Source organism: Odontesthes bonariensis, chromosome 12 (genome assembly GCF_027942865.1).
Source record: "Odontesthes bonariensis isolate fOdoBon6 chromosome 12, fOdoBon6.hap1, whole genome shotgun sequence".
Classification (NCBI taxonomy): domain Eukaryota; kingdom Metazoa; phylum Chordata; class Actinopteri; order Atheriniformes; family Atherinopsidae; genus Odontesthes; species Odontesthes bonariensis.
In genome coordinates, this window is record NC_134517.1 from 14,099,211 (window position 1) to 14,119,046 (window position 19,836).

The following is a 19,836-nucleotide window of genomic DNA, read 5'->3' on the forward strand; positions in this document are numbered from 1 at the left end:
AGTTAGTCCAAAATGCTGCCGCTCGCCTCCTAACTGGAACATGTAAGAGGAAGCACATTACTCCCATTTTAGCCTCCCTCCACTGGCTGCCTGTGCATTTTAGAATCCATTTTAAGATTCTTTTATTTGTTTTTAAATCTTTAAATGGACTCTCCCCGCCTTACCTCTCTGAGCTGCTCCATCCTTATGCTCTTGCCCGATGCCTCAGGTCAGCTGATCAGCTGCTCCTGGAGGTACCGAGGGCTAAACGGAAGCTCAGAGGAGACAGAGCCTTTTCCGCTGCCGGTCCTAAACTGTGGAACGACCTCCCGTTTCACATCAGACAAGCCCCTTCACTGCCCATTTTTAAAACCCGTCTTGAAACCCATTTTTATTCCCTGGCTTTTAACCCAGCATGAGACTCTGTTTCTACTATTGTTTTATTGTTTTTATTATTTTAATATTGTTGTTGTTTATTGTTGTTTTTACATTGTTCTTGTGTTTTAAGCCTTGTTTTATTTTGTGTTGTACAGCATTTTGTTTCAGCCAAGGCTGTGTTAAAAGGCTTTATAATAAAGTTGATGATGATGATGATGATGATGAATGAGGGGTCTACGTATATTATGGTTGGTTGAGAGTCTGACAGTACTACCACATAACAGTAAATACTAAGCGGTTATTTTTTCCCATTTGTTTTGAAATATTATATGGCATACATTTCCATTGCTATGCTGATGTACTTATCTATAAAACCAGATGAACCCAATAGGTTGGTCAGACTACAAGCATGTCTTAAAGACATAAAGACCTGGATGACTCAGAACTGTCTGCCTCTAAATTCAGACAAAACTGAAGTTGTTATCTTTGGACCTGAGCGCTTCAGGGAGAAATTGTCTAGTTATATAGTTGCTCTAGATGATATTTCCTTGGCTTCTAGTTCTACAGTGAGGAACCTTGGAGTTATTTTTGACCAGAATTTATCATTTGACTTGCATGTAAAACAGGTTTCTAGGACTGCCTTCTTTCACCTTCGTAATATTGTTAAAATCAGGAACATCCTGTCTCAGAGTGATGCAGAAAAACTAGTCCATGCATTTGTTACTTCAAGATTGGACTACTGTAATTCTTTATTATTGGGCTGTCCGACATATTCTCTGAAAAGCCTTCAGTTGATCCAAAATGCTGCAGCCAGAGTTCTGATTAGAACTAACAGGAGATCATATTTCTCCAGTTTTAGCTTCTCTTCATTGGCTCCCTGATAAATTCCGAATAGAATTTAAGATTCTTCTCCTCACATATCACATAAAACTCTTAATGACCGAGCTCCATCATATCTTAAAGATCTCATTGTAAGATATTTTCCTCCGCAGGGTGTCTGGGCTCTCCCTTAGAGATAGGGTGAGAAGCTCGGTCATCCGGGAGGGGCTCGGAGTAGAACCTCTGCTCCTCCGCATCGAGAGGAGTCAGATGAGGTGGCTCGGGCATCTGGTTAGGATGCCTCCTGGACACCTCCCCGGTGAGGTGTTCCGGGCCCGTCCGACTGGGAGGAGGCCCCGGGGAAGACCCAGGACACGTTGGAGAGACTATGTTTCTCGGCTGGCCTGGGAACGCCTCGGGGTCCCCCCAGAAGAGCTGGAGGAAGTGGCCAGGGACAGGGACGCCTGGGTCTCTTTGCTTAAGCTGCTGCCCCCGCGACCCGATCCCCGGACCAGCGGAAGATAATGGATGGATGAATGGATGGATTTTCCTAACAGAGCACTTCGTTCCCAAACTGCAGGTTTACTTGAGGTTCCCAGAGTTTCTAAAAGTAGAATGGGAGGCAGAGCCTTCAGTTAACAGGCCCCTCTCTTGTGGAATAAGCTGCCAGTAAATGTCTGGGAAGCAAACACCCTTTCCACTTTTAAGACCAGGCATAAAACTTTCCTTTTTGATAAAGCTTATAGTTGGTTGGCTCAGGTGATCCTGAAACATCCCATAGTTAAGCTGCTATAGGCCTAGACTGCTGGGGGGCCTCATCTGTCACACCTTTCCTCACTTTACTCTCTTTTCCCCTGTTTAATTTCTCAAATGATATTATGTACATGTGACATTATTGTGGTCATTAACTTGTGTTTCCCCGTTCCAACAGATATCCTTTGAATGGTGTTACAGTGTTTTTTCCCCTCTTTTCTGTCTTTTCAAACCCCAGCTGGTCGAGGCGGATGGCCACGCTTCCTGAGTCTGGTTCTGCCAGAGGTTTCTTCCTGTTAAAAGCTAGTCGTTCCTTTCCACAGTCACCTCAGGCACGCTCAGGATGGGAGATTGGAGTGAAGACAAGTTTTGGTTCAATCTGTTGGATAAGAGTTAACCTTTTGGATAAAAGTAACTCTAACAAACGGATGCATCAGCATCTAACTAATCTTATATTTCCTACGCGACCAAATAGAAACTCCATTTTAAACTTGTTTTCTGACTCAGAGGTTAACAAATGGAGAACTGCTTACCTTAAATACCCCTTAAGTCCGAAAGCAAAAGAAATACATTTTAAAATTTCCAATAAGATTTTTCCATCCAGAGAACTGTTAAGACAGATTTAATTTCGACACTAACAGCTGTACTTCTTGTGACAATGATATTGAACAGCGGACCATCTCATTTTCTACTGTGTACACACTGGAACATTTTGGGAAAACTTTCAGGCCTGGATCTTAACAAAACTTTTCCTTTCCCATCCATTAAAAAGAGAAGATATAATATTTGGAATCACCCTCAGAGAGAGAAGAACTGACCTTACACTTAACAACCTGCTGATCCTTGCCAAATTCATCATCCACTCCTGTAAATGGGGAAACAGAAAATTTTCCTCTGTTTAATGCCTGAAAGTTTCGGAGGTGTTCTCTTTCATCTTATAACCTTATGTGTGCCTTGAACATGTACAACCCGATATACCTTTGTTTATACATGCCACATGTTTCTGTACATTTTGTTAAAAATGTTTAATAGAAAAAAAAAGAAAAAGAAATCAACAGTGGCCAAAGAAAAAAACAAAGTATGCGCCAGGCGAGCAACTCCATTGAAATCAATGGCAGCCATTTTGCAGGGCCTTATCCAGTTAACATAATACATTCATGGTTCATGTGCCCCATAATATTAACTGGATAAGGCCCTGCAAAATACTTATTTAGGACTTTTAATCTCTAAAGACCAAAAGTTAAGATGCTCCTCTAATTTCACATCAATTATATAGAAAACCAAAAATAAACTAAACCAGTGGCTGCAGAGGGACTTATCTCTAAAAGGTAGAGTATTAATTACTAAAGCTGAAGGAATATCCCGACTGACATGCTCTCCCCTTGCATTTAGACAACAAAATTAGTAAAGATATTGACCATATGCTTCTTAATTTTGTATGGAAAAATCGTACACACTATATTAGAAAAACTGTTATTATGAATAATTATGAATCAGGTGGACTTAACTTTTTGGATTTGTCTACCCTAAATAACATTCAAAATTAATTGGGCTAAACACTTTCTAAAGAATCCAACTTCTATCTGGAACCTTATACCTTATCAGGTTTTCTTGCGCTTTGGTGGCTTTAACTTCATTTTGAACTGTAATTACAATGTTGAGAAACTTCCTGTAAAACTCTCATCTTTCCATAAGCAGGTGCTCTTAGCGTGGACGCTCATTTATAAACATAACTTCTCACCTCACAAATACCTTAGCTGGAACAACAGAGATATCCATCCATCCATTATCTATACCGCTGAATCCGTCGATCGGGTCGCGGGTGGGCTGGAGCCTATCCCAGCAGTCAATGGGCGAGAGGCGGGGTACACCCTGGACAGGCCGCCAGTCCATCGCAGGGCCACATAGAGACATACGAGACAAACAACCATGCACGCTCACACTCACTCCTAAGGACAATTTAGAGATGCCAATCAACCTAACATGCATGATTTTTTTGGACAGTGGGAGGAAGCCGGAGTACCCGGAGAGAACCCACGCATACACGGGGAGAACATGCAAACTCCACACAGAAAGGCCCCAGCTGGGTGTTGAACCTGGAACCTTCTTGCTGTGAGGCGACGGTGCTAACCACCACACCACCGTGCAGCCCCACAACAGAGATATTGTATTTAAAAACAGGTCACTCTTCCTTGAGACTTGGGTTCAAAATGGTATCCTACTGGTGGCTCAGCTGGCTAATAAGGAAGGACAATTACCCAGTTATAATGAATTCTGCTCAATATATAATTTCCCAGTTAGTCTCCAGGAATTCTCCATGGTAGTTGATGCTATACCCACCTTAAAGCTGCAGTCTGCAAGATTTGTTGTTGTCATACGTAAAGTCCTACTTTTTGGCATTTTAAGAGTTTACATGATCTATCAGAACGCTTGAAGTTGAAAACGGTGACCTCCGTAGTCGCAAAATGCAAGAAATGCTTATTTTTTAACAGAAAAATAAAAAGTTATTCAACTTCCTGTCCCGCCCCTTCAAAACACATGAGAACTCGTGCACGTAGACGTGCACGCCAGATGCGCCTACACGACTCCTCATTCATCAACTCACCTGTCATTTGCTATCATGGAAGACACAGTAAGTAGACTAGCCCGTAATGAAGTTCACTGGTCCAGATAAATAAGCGTAGGGACGAGCCTACCTTGTATCGCGCGTGCACAATCGGTGATTGACAGGCAGCAGAGCCCAGCTCGTAAACCTGATTGGTTACCTTTTACCGGTCCGGTCTGCAATTTTGTAAACAAACCTGCTGGCTTTGGAGGGACCTAGCGGGACAAATAGGGGACCTAGGAACTCTTTTTTTTTGTATTGGGGTATTTAATGTACTACTTTCAGAATCCCCGGACAGTTCCAGGCATTATGCTTGAAAAAGAGTTGCAGACTGCAGCTTTAATGCTGTTTAAAAACACTAACTATACTCTGTCTATTCCACTCACTGTCCCTGATCCTGAAAAGGTCCGTCAGCAGTCAGTCAGAGGCTTAATAAGAACTGCACACAGACCGCAACAGGAGATCCTTCCTTCATTTGTAATAAAAACATGGATTACAAGGGAAAAAAATATAGTCTACAGTGGCACTGCCTTCAGCCATGACTGCTGCATTCTCTCTTGGTGTGATTGAGGCACACCTTGGGGGGGAACACCAATAACTGCACAAAAGCCCGAGCTGCTACCTGGGCTCGGGGCGACAGCTGTCGCACAAACAGTGACTTTATTCACAATAAATTCAACTTTCTGGAATGATACTAGCCTGAACGTCTTGGCATGCGTAGCTCACTCGCTTAGCTGACTGGCTTGTATTGATAGTTGCACAATTAAAGCGATTAAGATTAATAACTAAACAACTTTTCATAACAAGGGGATTAAGTAGCCAAACATGTTAAAATAGATGTTTCACTTACCGCTCCGCTGTCGTTGCTGGAAGCCATGTTGAACTAACTGAAATTCACATGAGTATAGTGCGGTTTCAATGTGATTTGCTTATGAGTAAATTGTCTCCCACGTTGGGTGTGTTCTTATGATTGGCTGAAACAAGGAAGATATCTGATTGGTTGCAGATCATTCTGTGTTAAAAAAAAAAGACATTTGTGGGTCGATGCAAGTCAGGGGAGTCTCAAAATCCACACACAAATGCAGCGAAGTCCACAGACCAGAAGCAGTTTGTAAATCAAGTTATATTTGTGTGTGCATCCGAAATACATTTGTGAATCTTCTCCTGCTCATTTGTAAATCATCATGTGCATTTGTGAATCTTGTCCTGCGAATTTGTAAATCGTCCTGCGCATTTGTGAATATTGAGACTGATTTAGCTCCATATTTGTTTTACTATTGCGGTCTATGAGAAAAATGCTTATGGGCCACAGGGGATTTTTTGTTGCAATACCACGAGTGGCCACTGGGAAAAATTGGCGTGCCGGTTGAGAGGCATATGCCCATAATACATCCATGATGTGCCCTCGGAAACCAGGGAATCTGACGTCAAGGATCAGATATGTTCAAATGAACTTTATAGTTTTCATTATAGCAACAAAAAAACAATCTGAATATTTTAGTACAATGTCAGAACTTTATTATTTTTTTAAAAGATGATCATGCAAGTGCACGTTAATTAAATTGGGAAAATGCATATTTGAAATGTCTAAACTTTGAATTATTACCCAAACAGTTCATTAGATATATATGCAGTTTTACATTTGTCATCTTCATACAAACCATACAATCTGTGCATACACAACAAAAAAATTCAAGTTCATGTTTCCAATTCTTTAATCTTGCAGCACTGCGACTGCTACACCATCCACATTCAAATTCACTTTACATTAATTTCTATCCTTATGACATAACAATCTATCCTTATAATTCTCTTTACTTTCATATTCATCTTGATTGCGGCAGTAGTGTTGTGGTCATCATCTCAAATCCAACATTTCAGTTTATGATAGATACACAATATACACTTGATCTTCACTGCAGTAAACTGCTGTGGGATGCCATCTTTCCCCTTTGATTTTAATATAAAAAGAGTTCCCTTGTTCGCTCTTTGTCTTGCAACACTCCCTTCTATTTGTAAAGACAATAAACTGTTGTCGCAACTGTTGAGGTGTTGTGAATGTACCCCTGGAGGTTCCTCAAGTCCTCTGTTACTGATACAAGTCACCAGCTGGTGGACACACAAAACAACACTACTATCCTGACTACACCGATTAGAATCTCATTTGTGAATTAAAAAAATACAGTTTGTTATTACTGGAAGTTTTTGTGCCAGTGATCTACTGGAACGTAGACTGCAAGCATTACACAGCTGGGCTGCATAACTACTGTTTGAATCCTTCTCTTACATCTGGGGCTCATACAGTTAGCTTACATCATTGTTTAATGTTTTTGGACTATGTTATGAAAAACCGAGTTCAGGTCAGGATCATTTCTGTGTGGGAGCTGAGAGGATTTTCTACCAAAAGGCACTCTTATTTCCCAATAACTGATCCTCAGAAACTTTCCCAGGAGTATGAGTTGCTTAACAGCAGGGCCAAAGCTTTCTGGGAAGATTACTCAAAACATACTTAAGCATCAAAGGCACAACTGTCTCAAATTCCTCCTGTTTCTTGTCTTGTGCAAATCATTTGACTTCCGGCAACTTTTGCTTGCTGTTTTGTTGTGTCTTATAAGCGAGTTGAGCAGATGATCTCAATTGAAGTGCTCTGGTATTTAATAGATTTGCTTTCATCATTTAGAGGAGTGGTGGAGGCCCAGGGACACCTGAACCTGGATACCAAACAAAAAAAAGATGCAACAGTTAGTCTGCGCTAGTCTTTTCTCAGCTCTTTGTAGCTGCTTTGTTTTTCTGTTTTGCTTTGCTTTGCTCTTCTGTACATCGTATGTTTTCACATATTTTCCATCATACATATACTATAGAATAACTTGTTACATATTGTTCCCTTCTGTAAACTGTCACTACCTCTGTGCAACTATCTTTCTATGTTCTGCTGTTCCCCAGGGAGGATGTTGCCTCATGGCTATCCCTTTCAATGAGGCAGCAGTAGAAACACGTGTGCTCATAATATGTCACATTTCATCATTATAACAATTAATTTCCCCCAAATATAAAATAAAGTACGCCCTCATTTAATTCAAAGGTTTTCCGTAACAGGACATAACAAAAACTCATCTGGTCCTCACCACGTCTTTAAATTAGATAAATACAACCTCTGATGAACAGCAACACATGATATATTACACTGTGTTATTATCTACTGAACAAAACTAAGCCAACGTACAGAAGCAATATGTGAAAACCTAACCTAACTAAACCTATGATTCAACAGCTTGTAGAATCATCGTTAGTACCAACAACCTGCACTGGAAAAAATGCCCCTCCAAAAATAAGTAAAAAAAACAACAAATAAAATATGTTTTTGCTTGAAATAAGCAAAAAAATGCCAATGGAACCAGTGAAAATCGGCTTGTCAAGATTTCTTGAAATAAAATCAAATATTTAGGACTTTTGAGTTAAAAGTGATCTTGAAATTATCTTTAAAACCTCTTCAAATGAAAAAAAAGCTTGTTTCATGTTAAATATGACTCAAAACAAGATGTTTTCAAGACTTTTTCACTTAACAAGATATTCAAGATGTATTGTATTAAAACAAGTCCCTATATCTTGCTGAAATGGTACTTGTTAGGCAATTGTCTCTTATATCAAGTGTAATGAGATACTCAATGAGACAAATATACTTGGTAAGATTTAGATTTTTTCCAGTATAAAGTCATTGTTTTTTGTATAGATTTTATTCTTTAAATGCTGACATAGTGTAATATATAAAATATTGTTGTTCATCTAAGGTTGGAATTCCCTAAAATTAAGGACTGATAAGGACCAGATCATGTTATATTATATTCTCATATGTAAAAACTCAGAATTAAAAGAGGATGTGGTTTCATTTTCACATTACACCTCATCCTGACTGAAAGCGAGCGAGCGAAACTGACGCGATACGACGACGAAATTTCGCGAGGGTGTCCTGACATGCAGCGTGACGATTTTGTCGGGAGTGATTCTATTGGTTCAGAAAGTACTCACTTGAAACACAGAGCTCTCTGGCTCCCTTCGGTTCAGATCTTTGTGGTACGGGTGTTTGGGGTCATAAACCATTGGGTGCTGTTCCACGGTAAAGATCAGCTTCTCCTCATCCATTATTCCCTGAGTGATGCTGACTTGTTGCAAACTAGCTTGTCAACAGGAAGCAGCGTGTTCATTTCAACCAATAAGAAGTGTTTAGGGGCGGGACACCGCCGCAAAATGTTGTCCAGATAGAGACAGCGCGGGCGATTTTATAAGGGGTCGGCGTCATCGCTGGACAGAGCGACATCACATCAGGACAGGCTGATTGAGAAGTACACATTCTAATCACTTTTTATTGATCGCTCACTCGCGTTCAGTCAGGAGGAGGTGATACTGTCATGTCTATTAGTTTTGTTAGGTTTTAAAGGGATAGTTCGCCTCTTTTGACATGAAGCTGTATGACATCCCATATTAGCAATATCGTTTATGAACATTGACTCACCCCCCGCTGCGTCCTGTGAGCCGAGTTTTGGCGTTGACGAAGCTAGTCCGGCCAGTTGACTGCAGGGGCTAAAAAAATAAAGCATCTTGCTTCTCAAAATAGTATGCGTTCAAAAGAGTTATACATTTGCATCACAAAATCGTTGTGCAGGAAAAAGTCAGACCTCACATCGTTTGGCGCTATTTTTGCCTCCCTTGATATCAATGCGTCCAACCACCTAGTGATAGCTGCACCTGTTACGGTGTTTGCTGCTCGGAACCAGGGGACTGCTCGGTCTGCTCTTCGGTCTGCCCAGTTTACATTGGACGCATTGATATCAAGGGAGGCAAAAATATCGCCAAACGATGTAAGGTCTGACTTTTTCCTGCACAACGATTTTGTGATGCGAATGTATTACTCTTTTGAACGCATATTGTTTTGAGAAGCAAGACGCTTCATTTTTTTAGCCCCAGCCAACTAGCCGGACTACCTTCGTCAACGCCAAAACGAGGCTGGAACTCGGCTCACAGTACGCAGCAGGGGGTAAGTCAATGTTCATAAATGATATTGCTAATATTGGATGTCATACAGCTTCATGTCAAAAGAGGCAAACTATCCCTTTAAGTTCCTGTTTAGTCTTTAGTTTTTACCATGTTTTCCTTAGTTTCTCTAAGGTAAACTTGTGGCGACTAGATTCATAGTCTCCTAAATTCTTTCCAAGACTCCCAATGTACAACCACAAATCTGGCTTTAACGCAGATAATAATTCCCCTGCAAAAGCAGCAGAACCATCCGCTTCCAATGTATCAGTGCTGTGCAGACTCACTGTGTGACCGGCATCTGCTGGATGGTGTCGGGCAGAAGCTGTTTGAACGTCTCTGGCAGGAAGATGCAGAGCAGAACACTAAGAAGCGATAGAAAACCCACAACAATCCATGGCAGCAGGCGATTGAACACAGCTGGAGACAAACCCAAACACCATCATGTAAGATCAATGAGTTCACTATTTAACCCGATGAGCGTAAGTTCACTTAATTCAAAGAACAGCTACTCAGAGTTGTCTGTAATTAACGAGCCCAACCACCTTTTCAACTATAACCTTTGTGGAGCTGGTATTTCCACTAATGTTACTACAGTTTTTATCTATATGCATATATACATATATATACATATATATATATATATATATATATATATATATATATATATATATATATATATATATATATATGTATATATATGTATATATATATATACAAATATATATAAAGGTGTATTAACAATTTTTGAGTATGGATTAATCTAATTAAATCAAAATGACTGCTTAAAGATGTTAGACTCAAGTTTTTATGGTGTGTGGATTCAGGGGTCTCACCCAGCTCCAGCAGGTATGGAGAAACAGCGCACCCCACTCTGGAGAACATAGCACAGGATGACATTGCTGTATTCCTGATGATTGTGGGAGACAGCTCCCCAGTGTATATATATAACATCCCGGTGCCAGCCAGAATGCCAAATTTACCCAGCAGCACCAGGGACATTGTGACGACTGGATGACCTGCAGGGATGAGAGGGGCTATAAGCTCAATAAGAAAGAAACAAAGTATTTCAAAGCACTGAACTACTGCCGAGTACTAAACTTTAGGTGCCCAATCATAGCTTAGTAAACTTCATTTTCAGGGGCTTTCCTGTTTATTGCTCTGAGAACTTTGAGTTCCCAAACACTAATATTAAGAATCCTTCCCAGGATGAAGAAGTTCATGTATTTAGACCAAAGCCCCAAGAATATCAAGCAAATTTAAATGTCTAAAATATTGTCTATGTACTGAGCTAAAATTGTAAAACTATCGTCTTGAAAGTTCCAATGGGTTGAAGGTAAGATCATTTATAATAATGATAAGTTTCACATACAGTTCCTGATCTTTCAGGAAAGCCCTCGTAGTGGAAATGAACATTATCATTCCAGGATAATTGTCTGTTTCTTTATATTTGATTTAAGAAGTCTTTGCATATAATCGTTGCATAATAGTAGTTGCAATAGTCGTTTAGACACCATATTCCTGCTTGCTTTGAGGGTGTCTTTTGTCTGTATAGGCCCTGAATTCTTAGTCCAGGATTATGTGTTTATGCTTGGATTTTAAGATCAAGTTCTACTGTTCAAAACCAAATGCAAAACCCACATCTCTCCACATGCTTGCATGCATGTTTCTAATGAGTTTCAGATGAACACATCTTTATCATCAATATCATGACTCAAAAACCCACAACATATGACTGTAAAATAAACGCACTGCTGAATATATTTTGAAATTGAAATTTGTTTACTTTGAAATAATTTGGCCAGGAGTTAGATGTTGTGGGGGATAAGATTATTGGCACAGTTCTGGTTTATGAACAAATCTTGCATCTTTTGGTGTCTTTAGCTGTCGTCAATCACTGGCAAGATGAGAAACTTTTTGTTGGTCAACCTCTGTTTGAAAATTTTCAAGAACTTTAGCTGTAAATTCAGTTGCCGTGATTTTTGTAAAGACTGCAAGGCAACAGTAAGTAGGGAGTGCTAATCAGCCATTGTGTGCTTAAAACAACATGATGGATATTTACAGTCACAAAGACAGAAAGATTAGAAAGACCAGCTGGTCTAGTTTTTTCGCTGTGTGCATGCTCAAGAAGGGGATTCAATCAAGAGAAGTTTTGGTGCAGTTTCCTCAGCTTTGCTCAGTGACTTTTTATCTAATTATCTTTGTATGAATTTGACTAATTTGGAATTGAATTAATTTGATTTAATTGGATTATGATTGCATTACAATGAATTGGATTGTAATTGGCTCGAGTTGGACTGTATCTTTGAGATGACATTTGTTGTGATTTGACGCTATATAAATATAAGTGAACTGAATTGAACTGAAAAAGGTAGAGTAAAAGTTAATGCTGCTCGTACTCACTGTGCAGCGTGATCTGAATTAAAAGCAGTGCTAGCGCCCCCAGCAGCGAAAAACTGATAAATGAGAGGCGGCGAGAACAACTGCGTGCTGCCAGCCAGCTGGCAAAGTACGCTGGGAGCTCAACAGCTGTCAGCAGGAAGTAGTTCAGGAAGGGGTTGCCATTGAGACTGGATGTATTAAAGGACAATCCAAAGTAGCTGACACTCATAGAAAACCTGCCAATGACAAAAGAACCAGACTGAAAATCAGTGAAGGACAGTGGTGGAAAGTTTGCTATATACATATACTCAAATACAGTTTTGCGTTAGTTATACGTCACACATGTATTTCTGTTTTATGCTACTTTTGAAAGTACAGTACCACCCCACTATATGTTATTCAGTAAGAATGTACTTTTCACTCCGGCACATTAATTAAGTGCCTTATTTGCTCAAAATACAGATCGGGGACTGGATAGTGTAGTGGTAAGATCGACACCTTTCATGTAGGTGACCTGGGTTCAAGTCCCCTGCATGAAAGCTACAATAGGGATCTTTAGGCAAGATCCCTTACTCTATCTGCCTAACTGTAAGTTGCATTGGATAAAAGTGCCTGCCAAGTACATAAACATAGCCAATAAATTATCTAAAAAAAAACACATTATTAAAGATTATACCAGTGTTTCCATTAATATGGACCTTCAGATCTCTGGAACCAGCGTCGGAGCCAGATCTCTATGTTAAAGGAGTCATGTTTCAAATCCCTGACACCAGGTAGTGATTTATGTCTCATCTCACAAGGCAAGATGCTGCAGTGTTGATCATTTTAAGCAACATGAAATTGCATGGAAAAACATGGAAAAGCTCACCAGATGAGCCACAGTGTAACTGTGACTTGTCGAATGTTTGTTGTCTTCAGCAGATCCAGGAAGCCGAGATTTTCTGCCTTCTGGGTTTCAACTTTTTCCGCCTATAGAGAAACAAAAAATTGAATTACAATGACTGCAGTCTATGTTTACGGTGTGGAACAAGTCTCAGGTGAGGGGTTCTTACAGTGGCTATGGGGAAGATGACCGCTGGAGCCTCCACTCGGTTTTCCACAGCTGCTGACCTCAACACTAGGTCTGCCTCCAGCAAATGACCACGGGACACCAGCCAACGAGGAGACTCTGGAACCAACCTAATGGAAAACCGGACACAAACATGTAGATTCAAGAAAGACAAAAATGATCTGAGCATCATCACAAAATCTATTAACACAGATTAAATTCTTCAAATAAGAGCATGGGGACATGTTCGTGCTGAAACAAGGTGTTAAATCACTCTTTAAACAAAAGCAGAGAAACATAATCTGAGTTGCAATGTTATCTAACAGGAATACCAATTTGCCAAAATTTGATTCAGATCACGCACCATAATCTGAGTTACGAGTTCATCATGAGTCTTTACCAGAAAACCTTTCTGCAAGTATTTGTTAACCACCATCTCTGAGTTGAATTACCTTCTTGAAGGTAATTCTTTCCATTGTATCAACTTTTATTGAACTGCAGACTACTTTGCATATTTAGACTCATGCAGGTGTTTATTGTAGTTTATTTTAGAAATTCAAATCTTATGGTCCTTATGGTACTGAATAGTATAGACAACTACAGACCAATAGCACTGTCTAGTATTCCCTCCAAGGTTCTAGAACGGGTCCTCATTACAAGGCTTGATGTTTTTCTAGTAACAGCAGATAATCAGTTAAATCAGTTAATCAATTAAATCAGTAATCAGTAAAAAGAAACATGGCACCGATATGTGCGTATTTGCTTTGAAGGAAATGGTTTCCAAATATGTGAACCAGAACTCTACTGTTTTTATGTGTTTTCTTGATGCCTCTAAGGCTTTTGACAGAATCAATCATAGTAAGTTATTTATGAAATTACAGCACAGAGGGGTGCCTACGGTCATCATTAGGATCCTAGTGTACTGGTACAGCCACCAGACAATGCGTGTAAAATGGGGGTGTGGAATATCCTCCCCATTCCACGTATCAAATGGTGTCCGCCAAGGTGGGCTTCTATCTCCTGCACTATTTAATGTGTATATGAATGACTTATCAGTCCAGCTGAGTTTGTGTTTTACAGGCTGTCTAATTGGTAGCTCTGTGATTAACCATCTCATATATGCAGATGACCTGGCCATTGTGAGCCCATGTAGTACTGGTTTACAACAACTTCTTAAGGTATGCACTCAATAAGGTCTTTTGTATGACATTAAATTCAATGCAAAGAAGAGCAATGTCATGATAGTGAGGAGTAAAGAGGATAAGAAGATGTCATTCCCTGTTTTCCATCTGTGTGATAGTCCACTTATGGTGTGCAAGGAAGTTTAGTACCTTGGTCATATAATTTCAGATGATCTCTGTGATGATCGTGATATATACCGTCAACGACGTAAATTGTATGCCCAGGCTAATATGCTACTTCGCAAGTTTAGTATGTGTTCTTTTAATGTCAAATGCTCTCTGTTCAGGGCCTTCTGTACACCCATGTATACTGCCCACTTGTGGTGGAAATATATAAAAAAAAACAGTTACCAGAAGCTCACAGTTGCATATAAGGACACTATGAGACTACTGATGCAGTTACCTAGATCGTCCAATGCCAGCTACCTGTTTGCACACTCCAATGTCCCTGGATGTGATGCAGTCCTGAGAAATGCAATGTATACATTTATGTGCCGACTGGATTGCTCTCAAAATAGTATAATTGAATCTTTAGTAAATCCAACTAAGCTCTGTGAGGTTCTCTTCTAAGCTTAGGCGACACTGGAGAGAGTGCTTATATGCCTGATGGCTGTGTACTTGTCTTGTCTTTTATTTTACAATTTATTATTATTATTATTATTATTATTATTATTTTTTTTTTTTTTACTATGTATTTATATTGTGATATGGACCATGCACTTGTGTCTGATATAAATAAAGAATTGAATTGAAATTATGGTGATTCAATCATTTTTTTCACAACTTGATCTGAAAAAAAAAATGGTCAGCAATTTTCTTTTTTTCACAGAACCTGAATGTTTTGTTGTCAAATAAATTCACTTTGTGTCATATCTGTCATTTTTTTCCCCTCCAAATGAAAACAGCTGGATGAACACCCTTCAAGAAAGGCGAGTCCATAATTTTAAAAAGGGGTTGTAACTAATCAGATAACACAAGACACAGAAAAATCTCAATAGTTTACTGAAGTAATCTTACCACCAGAGGGGGATACAGGCCAAACCAGGCACAGCCATTATCAACGACAGGTGCCTCCAGCTCCGGACAAAGAAGGCAGTACCGGGCAGAAGCATCATAGCAAACACGTAGACGAAAGGCAGGCACAGGCTAGAGAAGAGGACTCTGGTCGAACCAATTAGGATCTCTGAACCTATAGAGGAAAGAAAATATTTGACCTTACTGCTGTGAATACAACTTTTATTCTGCCGTCCACAGAGACTCCACTGAGATACACAGCAGTAAGGCACGGCACAAGGGTAGAATACAATAAAGGTCATAGGTCATGGTTACACATACCTAATACAAACACAACTATGTAGCAGGCAATCTGACCCAGACCCAGCATGAAGAAAAGCGCAGTGAAGACAGGCCAGGATGGAGCGAAAGCCACAGCACCGCTGAAGACACTGAGCATTGCAACAGAACCGAACAGGACAGGCTTCCTGCCAAACCTGTAGCACAGAAACAAGAGAGCAGTCAGACATAGCAACAACACATATGATTCTCATATCAATGCCACAGAAGTAGACAGAAAGTACCGGTCAGAGATCAGTCCTGAGGCAAAGCACCCGCAAAGTCCTCCCAGAAAGTAGACAAGAGAGGTCAGAGGCTGTCTCCACTGCTGGCTGCAGACTAGGTCAAACTGAAGAAGAGAATATGAAGCAAATAGCAGATTAGGTAAATCTGTGCTTGATTTGCTGCCTGGTTCTGCATGGTTCTGCTCGGTTCTTCTTTGCACAGTGATTCTTCCTCTGAGTTCTCATTCTTCTGAGCCTGGACCTCCAGAATCCATCCTCTTAAATTTTTTTGTGTCTGCTTCATACATTTAGGGGCTAATTTCTTGGAACCCCCATCTTTCAACATTCAGTTGCGAGGCTGGTTTTCCTCAGTCTAATTCCACTTAGCTCTGTCTTTTACTCCAGCCTGTTTTTGTCCAAGATGCTGGTTTCAGCTGCCTCAGGGTTAGCAGGTTTTAATGATTTTGATACGTAAACATGACTGGGTTTCCTCCTCTGGACTGAGCTGTCCTACTCACTGTTCCTGTTGTTGTTTATCTGTCCTCAAAACAATATGAAACAGAAAATAATTTTACAGGGTAAAACTCCCCAAATAGTTCAAGGTCACAAAACACTGTGAGGTGAAGGGTTTGATTATTGTGTTGTCCTCAATACTATTTAACCCGATCCTTTGTTTCAGTTCTGTTCTTATGTTGAGTTGTTTCTTTAACCTGGTTTATTATGAGGTTAATGAACAGCTAACTCCGTCTGCTGCTTCCTGCTGTCTCATTATCTTTTCTTAAAATATGCAGCATACTGCTTTCACACTACACATTTACGCAGAATTATACAAAGGAAGGCTGTTATGTATGCACCAACCAAAATATCCATTGATCGCTCAAAACATTTTTTATTCAATAGGTAATAAGTACATTTTATTTCATAAATAATCTCCATCACTAAGTAAATTTTATTCAGTCATGCTTCATAAGTGAATTCGGCTGTAGTTCAGGATATAGACTCATCCACTAACTGGACAGTCAGTGGTTTGAACATGTCTGGAGACCTTGAGCAAGAAGCTGAGCCTTACAAATTTTCCCAATGTGTTCAATGTAATTGAGTGTGTATATAATGAGAAATGTGGACAATGTATAGAAACACAAAGTGTGTGTGTGTGCATGTGTTTGTGAATGGGTGGATATGCAAAATAAGGCAAGACTAGAAAAGCGCTATAAAAGTAAATTCATCATTTACATTCAAATCTGGTTAGAGGTTCTAGTATGGGTCAAAGTGTGAAAAACAAATCTGGCTTCTTTTATAAATGATATTATTCTGATTCTTAATTTGACTTTTTAACTTTTGTTCAACACTATCAATTTTTGTCTTTTATGTTTTTAACTTACATATCCCTGTTCTTTTGCTTTGTCTTTGTGAGACGTTTACACTTTACACAGTGTTTTATGTTTAAACCTAAAGGTTTTATCCAGATATAAAGATCTATAAATACACTAAATTACTGAAAATAGATTATCGTTATCATAAAGTGTTTGGAAATGCAGAATGCACACAGTAATGTTGCTGGTCAAAACAGTGAATTGGAAATTCTTTTGTAAAAAATGTAAGGTTTATCTGTTGCAACTACAATACAAACAGATGGCACATGTAGGAGACCCAGATCCAGTCATTTCCAGCGTGTCACCTTAACTTCTTGCAGTTTTTGAGGCAAGTCAATGATTGGTGGCCACTGAGAAAGGTCACCACCTCCAAGTGATATTACAGAAAGAAGGTGTTCTAACAAACTATGTTCTTGTTAAACAGCTGCAAACAGTAACGTCAAGTAGGCAGAGGCTCATTAAACTGTAACAGCAGACATAACTATATTAACACTTGCAGGGATGCTGCTGTAATTCCACAGTAATAGTAAAAGTACCTCAGTGACTACAGTAGACTGGTAGTACTCAGTACTGTAGGTCCATCCATCTTTACATCCCTCCTGCTTCAGGTTGGACAGCAGGACCTCTGATCCCAGCGAAGACTGGTTCTGGATCCAGTCGGGACTGGGTCTGAATCCCAGCGCAGACAGGTTCTTCACCTGGTCCAGCTCGTATCGGCTGCAGCTGCTCCTCTCGGGCTGTCCATCCACCTGCTGACCGGGAAACAACCTCATTATGATTGATTTCCCACTAAAACTGCAGCAAAGGGGAAGTGGACTGAACCTGAGCCGTCCACGTCAGATCAGACTAGACCAGTTCTAAATCTTTACATTACTGAACACAAAGATGTAAATGCTTTTTACACCACAGTAGGCCACCATCTTTGTACTGACAACAGTTTCTATAGAAAATAGTCAACACAAAGCTTCACATGTGTTGCTGCAAAGCTTTTCAAATGACATTTTAAGTCTTTTGTGGACAATAAAGACTATTCCATTGACTTCTCGTGTCAGAGTTCAGTAGGTGGAGATAAAGATACACAAACAAATGCAAGGATAACACTTTATTGATCATTTGCAAGGCAAGATACCAGGAAGATATGCGACTGGGATTTTTGGTTACAGATAATCTGACCTCCTCATAATGAAAATTAATTAAATTTCAAAATAATGGTAGAAATGTAAGCATTCACGATTCTATGTATATGTTTTAATAAACATGGTTCAGTTACTCCAGACTACCATCACCTACAAGATTTAACAATAAAGGAATTTCAATCTAATGATGCTAGTTTTTCAAGGTGCTTAATATCAGTTTATTTAAACCTGCATAATCCTTTTGTAGGATTACTCTGGGGCAGTGAAAACTCTTATCTCATACGCCGATACAATACCAACAGTTACAAAGAGACCTTCTCATTCGTTTAGTCATGCTTGTGGCCATATCCTAATATAAGCCCAACATTCAACCTGTTTCAGTTTTTGGTCTCTATCGCCTCATGAAGGAAATATGTTACTCTTTAGCTGCTGAATGTTTGCCCCTTAGTTGTGAATTATGGCCTGCTGTAACAGAAAATTATATTTTAGGAGTGATGATGATGATGATAGCATCGGGTTCATGTTGTACTGGTTGGTTTAACACTACACTTTTACCCACATAACTAAACATGTGATCTGCAGTTTATGTGAAATTATAGATTGCGGCTGTTTCAAGTATCAATTGAACTGTTGTGATGGACATAAGAGAAAGTTTTGGGAGATTGGGAAGTTGATTTAAAACAACATCTTCTTTCCATTGAATAATAAATCTTATAATGAAAGACAGATGATGAATAATCACTGAATCACATCCATTAATAAATCACATGGAGTATCACTCAGCTCTGAGTCCTGGCACAAGGTCTTACCTGTACAGGTATGCTGGCCTGGAACCAGTCCTGGCTCAGGTTGCTATGGGCAGGGATGTGGCAGTGGTGTGGAGGGGTGGCCAGCAGGAAGAAGACGGACAGGATGTTGTTTCCACATGGAATGCAAGTAAAGCAGAGCACGAAGAAGACTCTCCTCTGGAAAGGGCCCCATGTCCCCAAAAACGACACTGACTCCTCGTAATCCTGCATTTTTCTGGTCTTTGAATTTTTGTTCTGTTCCACTTTGCTTTTAATTCTAAGGCTACAGTGAAAACTTTAGTTTACTGTAATATCAAAAAGTAATCTATGACAATTAAGCTGCCTATAAGTGCAGAAAGAAAATATTTTCTAAATGTACAATACAACAAATATTACTTGTACTTTATGAATAAAAAAACAAAAACACATTACCAATATAACAGCAACAGATACAAGTATTCTCTGCTAACTCAAGCACATAATAAAAATTATGTGCCACTATTCTATCTACAATAAGTGCAATTTTTATGGCTGTCTGCACACAACTAGTGCTCCTGTTGCAGCAGTGCCAGCGTCTTTTGACAGCTCCACACCTCCTTTATTCCAGACAAGACTGAAAAACCCCACCTCTCAACCTCCCCCTCTCATCCTCCCCGTCCAAAAACTCTGTGTTCACTTTGAAACTACAGAACAGGCAGGAAGAAACATTGTGGCAATTTCACGGGAGTGAGCAAAAGGTCTAAAGACAGTTTTGATACAAGGCTGGAATAGAAAATTGTGCCCGATAAGAGCACATTTTTACTGTAAGTA

The 19,836-nt window shown here is 39.7% G+C and overlaps 1 protein-coding gene across 1 annotated transcript; it reads right to left on the minus strand.

Moving 5' to 3' along the window:
• Nucleotides 1–7,142: 7,142 nt before the first annotated feature.
• LOC142396110 (solute carrier family 22 member 4-like) lies at nucleotides 7,143–19,257 on the minus strand. The gene is made up of 11 exons (XM_075478644.1): nucleotides 19,048–19,257; nucleotides 17,639–17,854; nucleotides 15,751–15,854; nucleotides 15,509–15,663; nucleotides 15,191–15,362; nucleotides 12,997–13,123; nucleotides 12,813–12,913; nucleotides 11,966–12,180; nucleotides 10,399–10,581; nucleotides 9,850–9,982; nucleotides 7,143–7,245 (listed from the first exon to the last, which is right to left on the minus strand). The coding sequence occupies exons 1-11, from the start codon at nucleotides 19,255–19,257 to the stop codon at nucleotides 7,143–7,145; spliced, it is 1,719 nt and encodes a 572-aa protein (XP_075334759.1).
• Nucleotides 19,258–19,836: the final 579 nt, after the last annotated feature.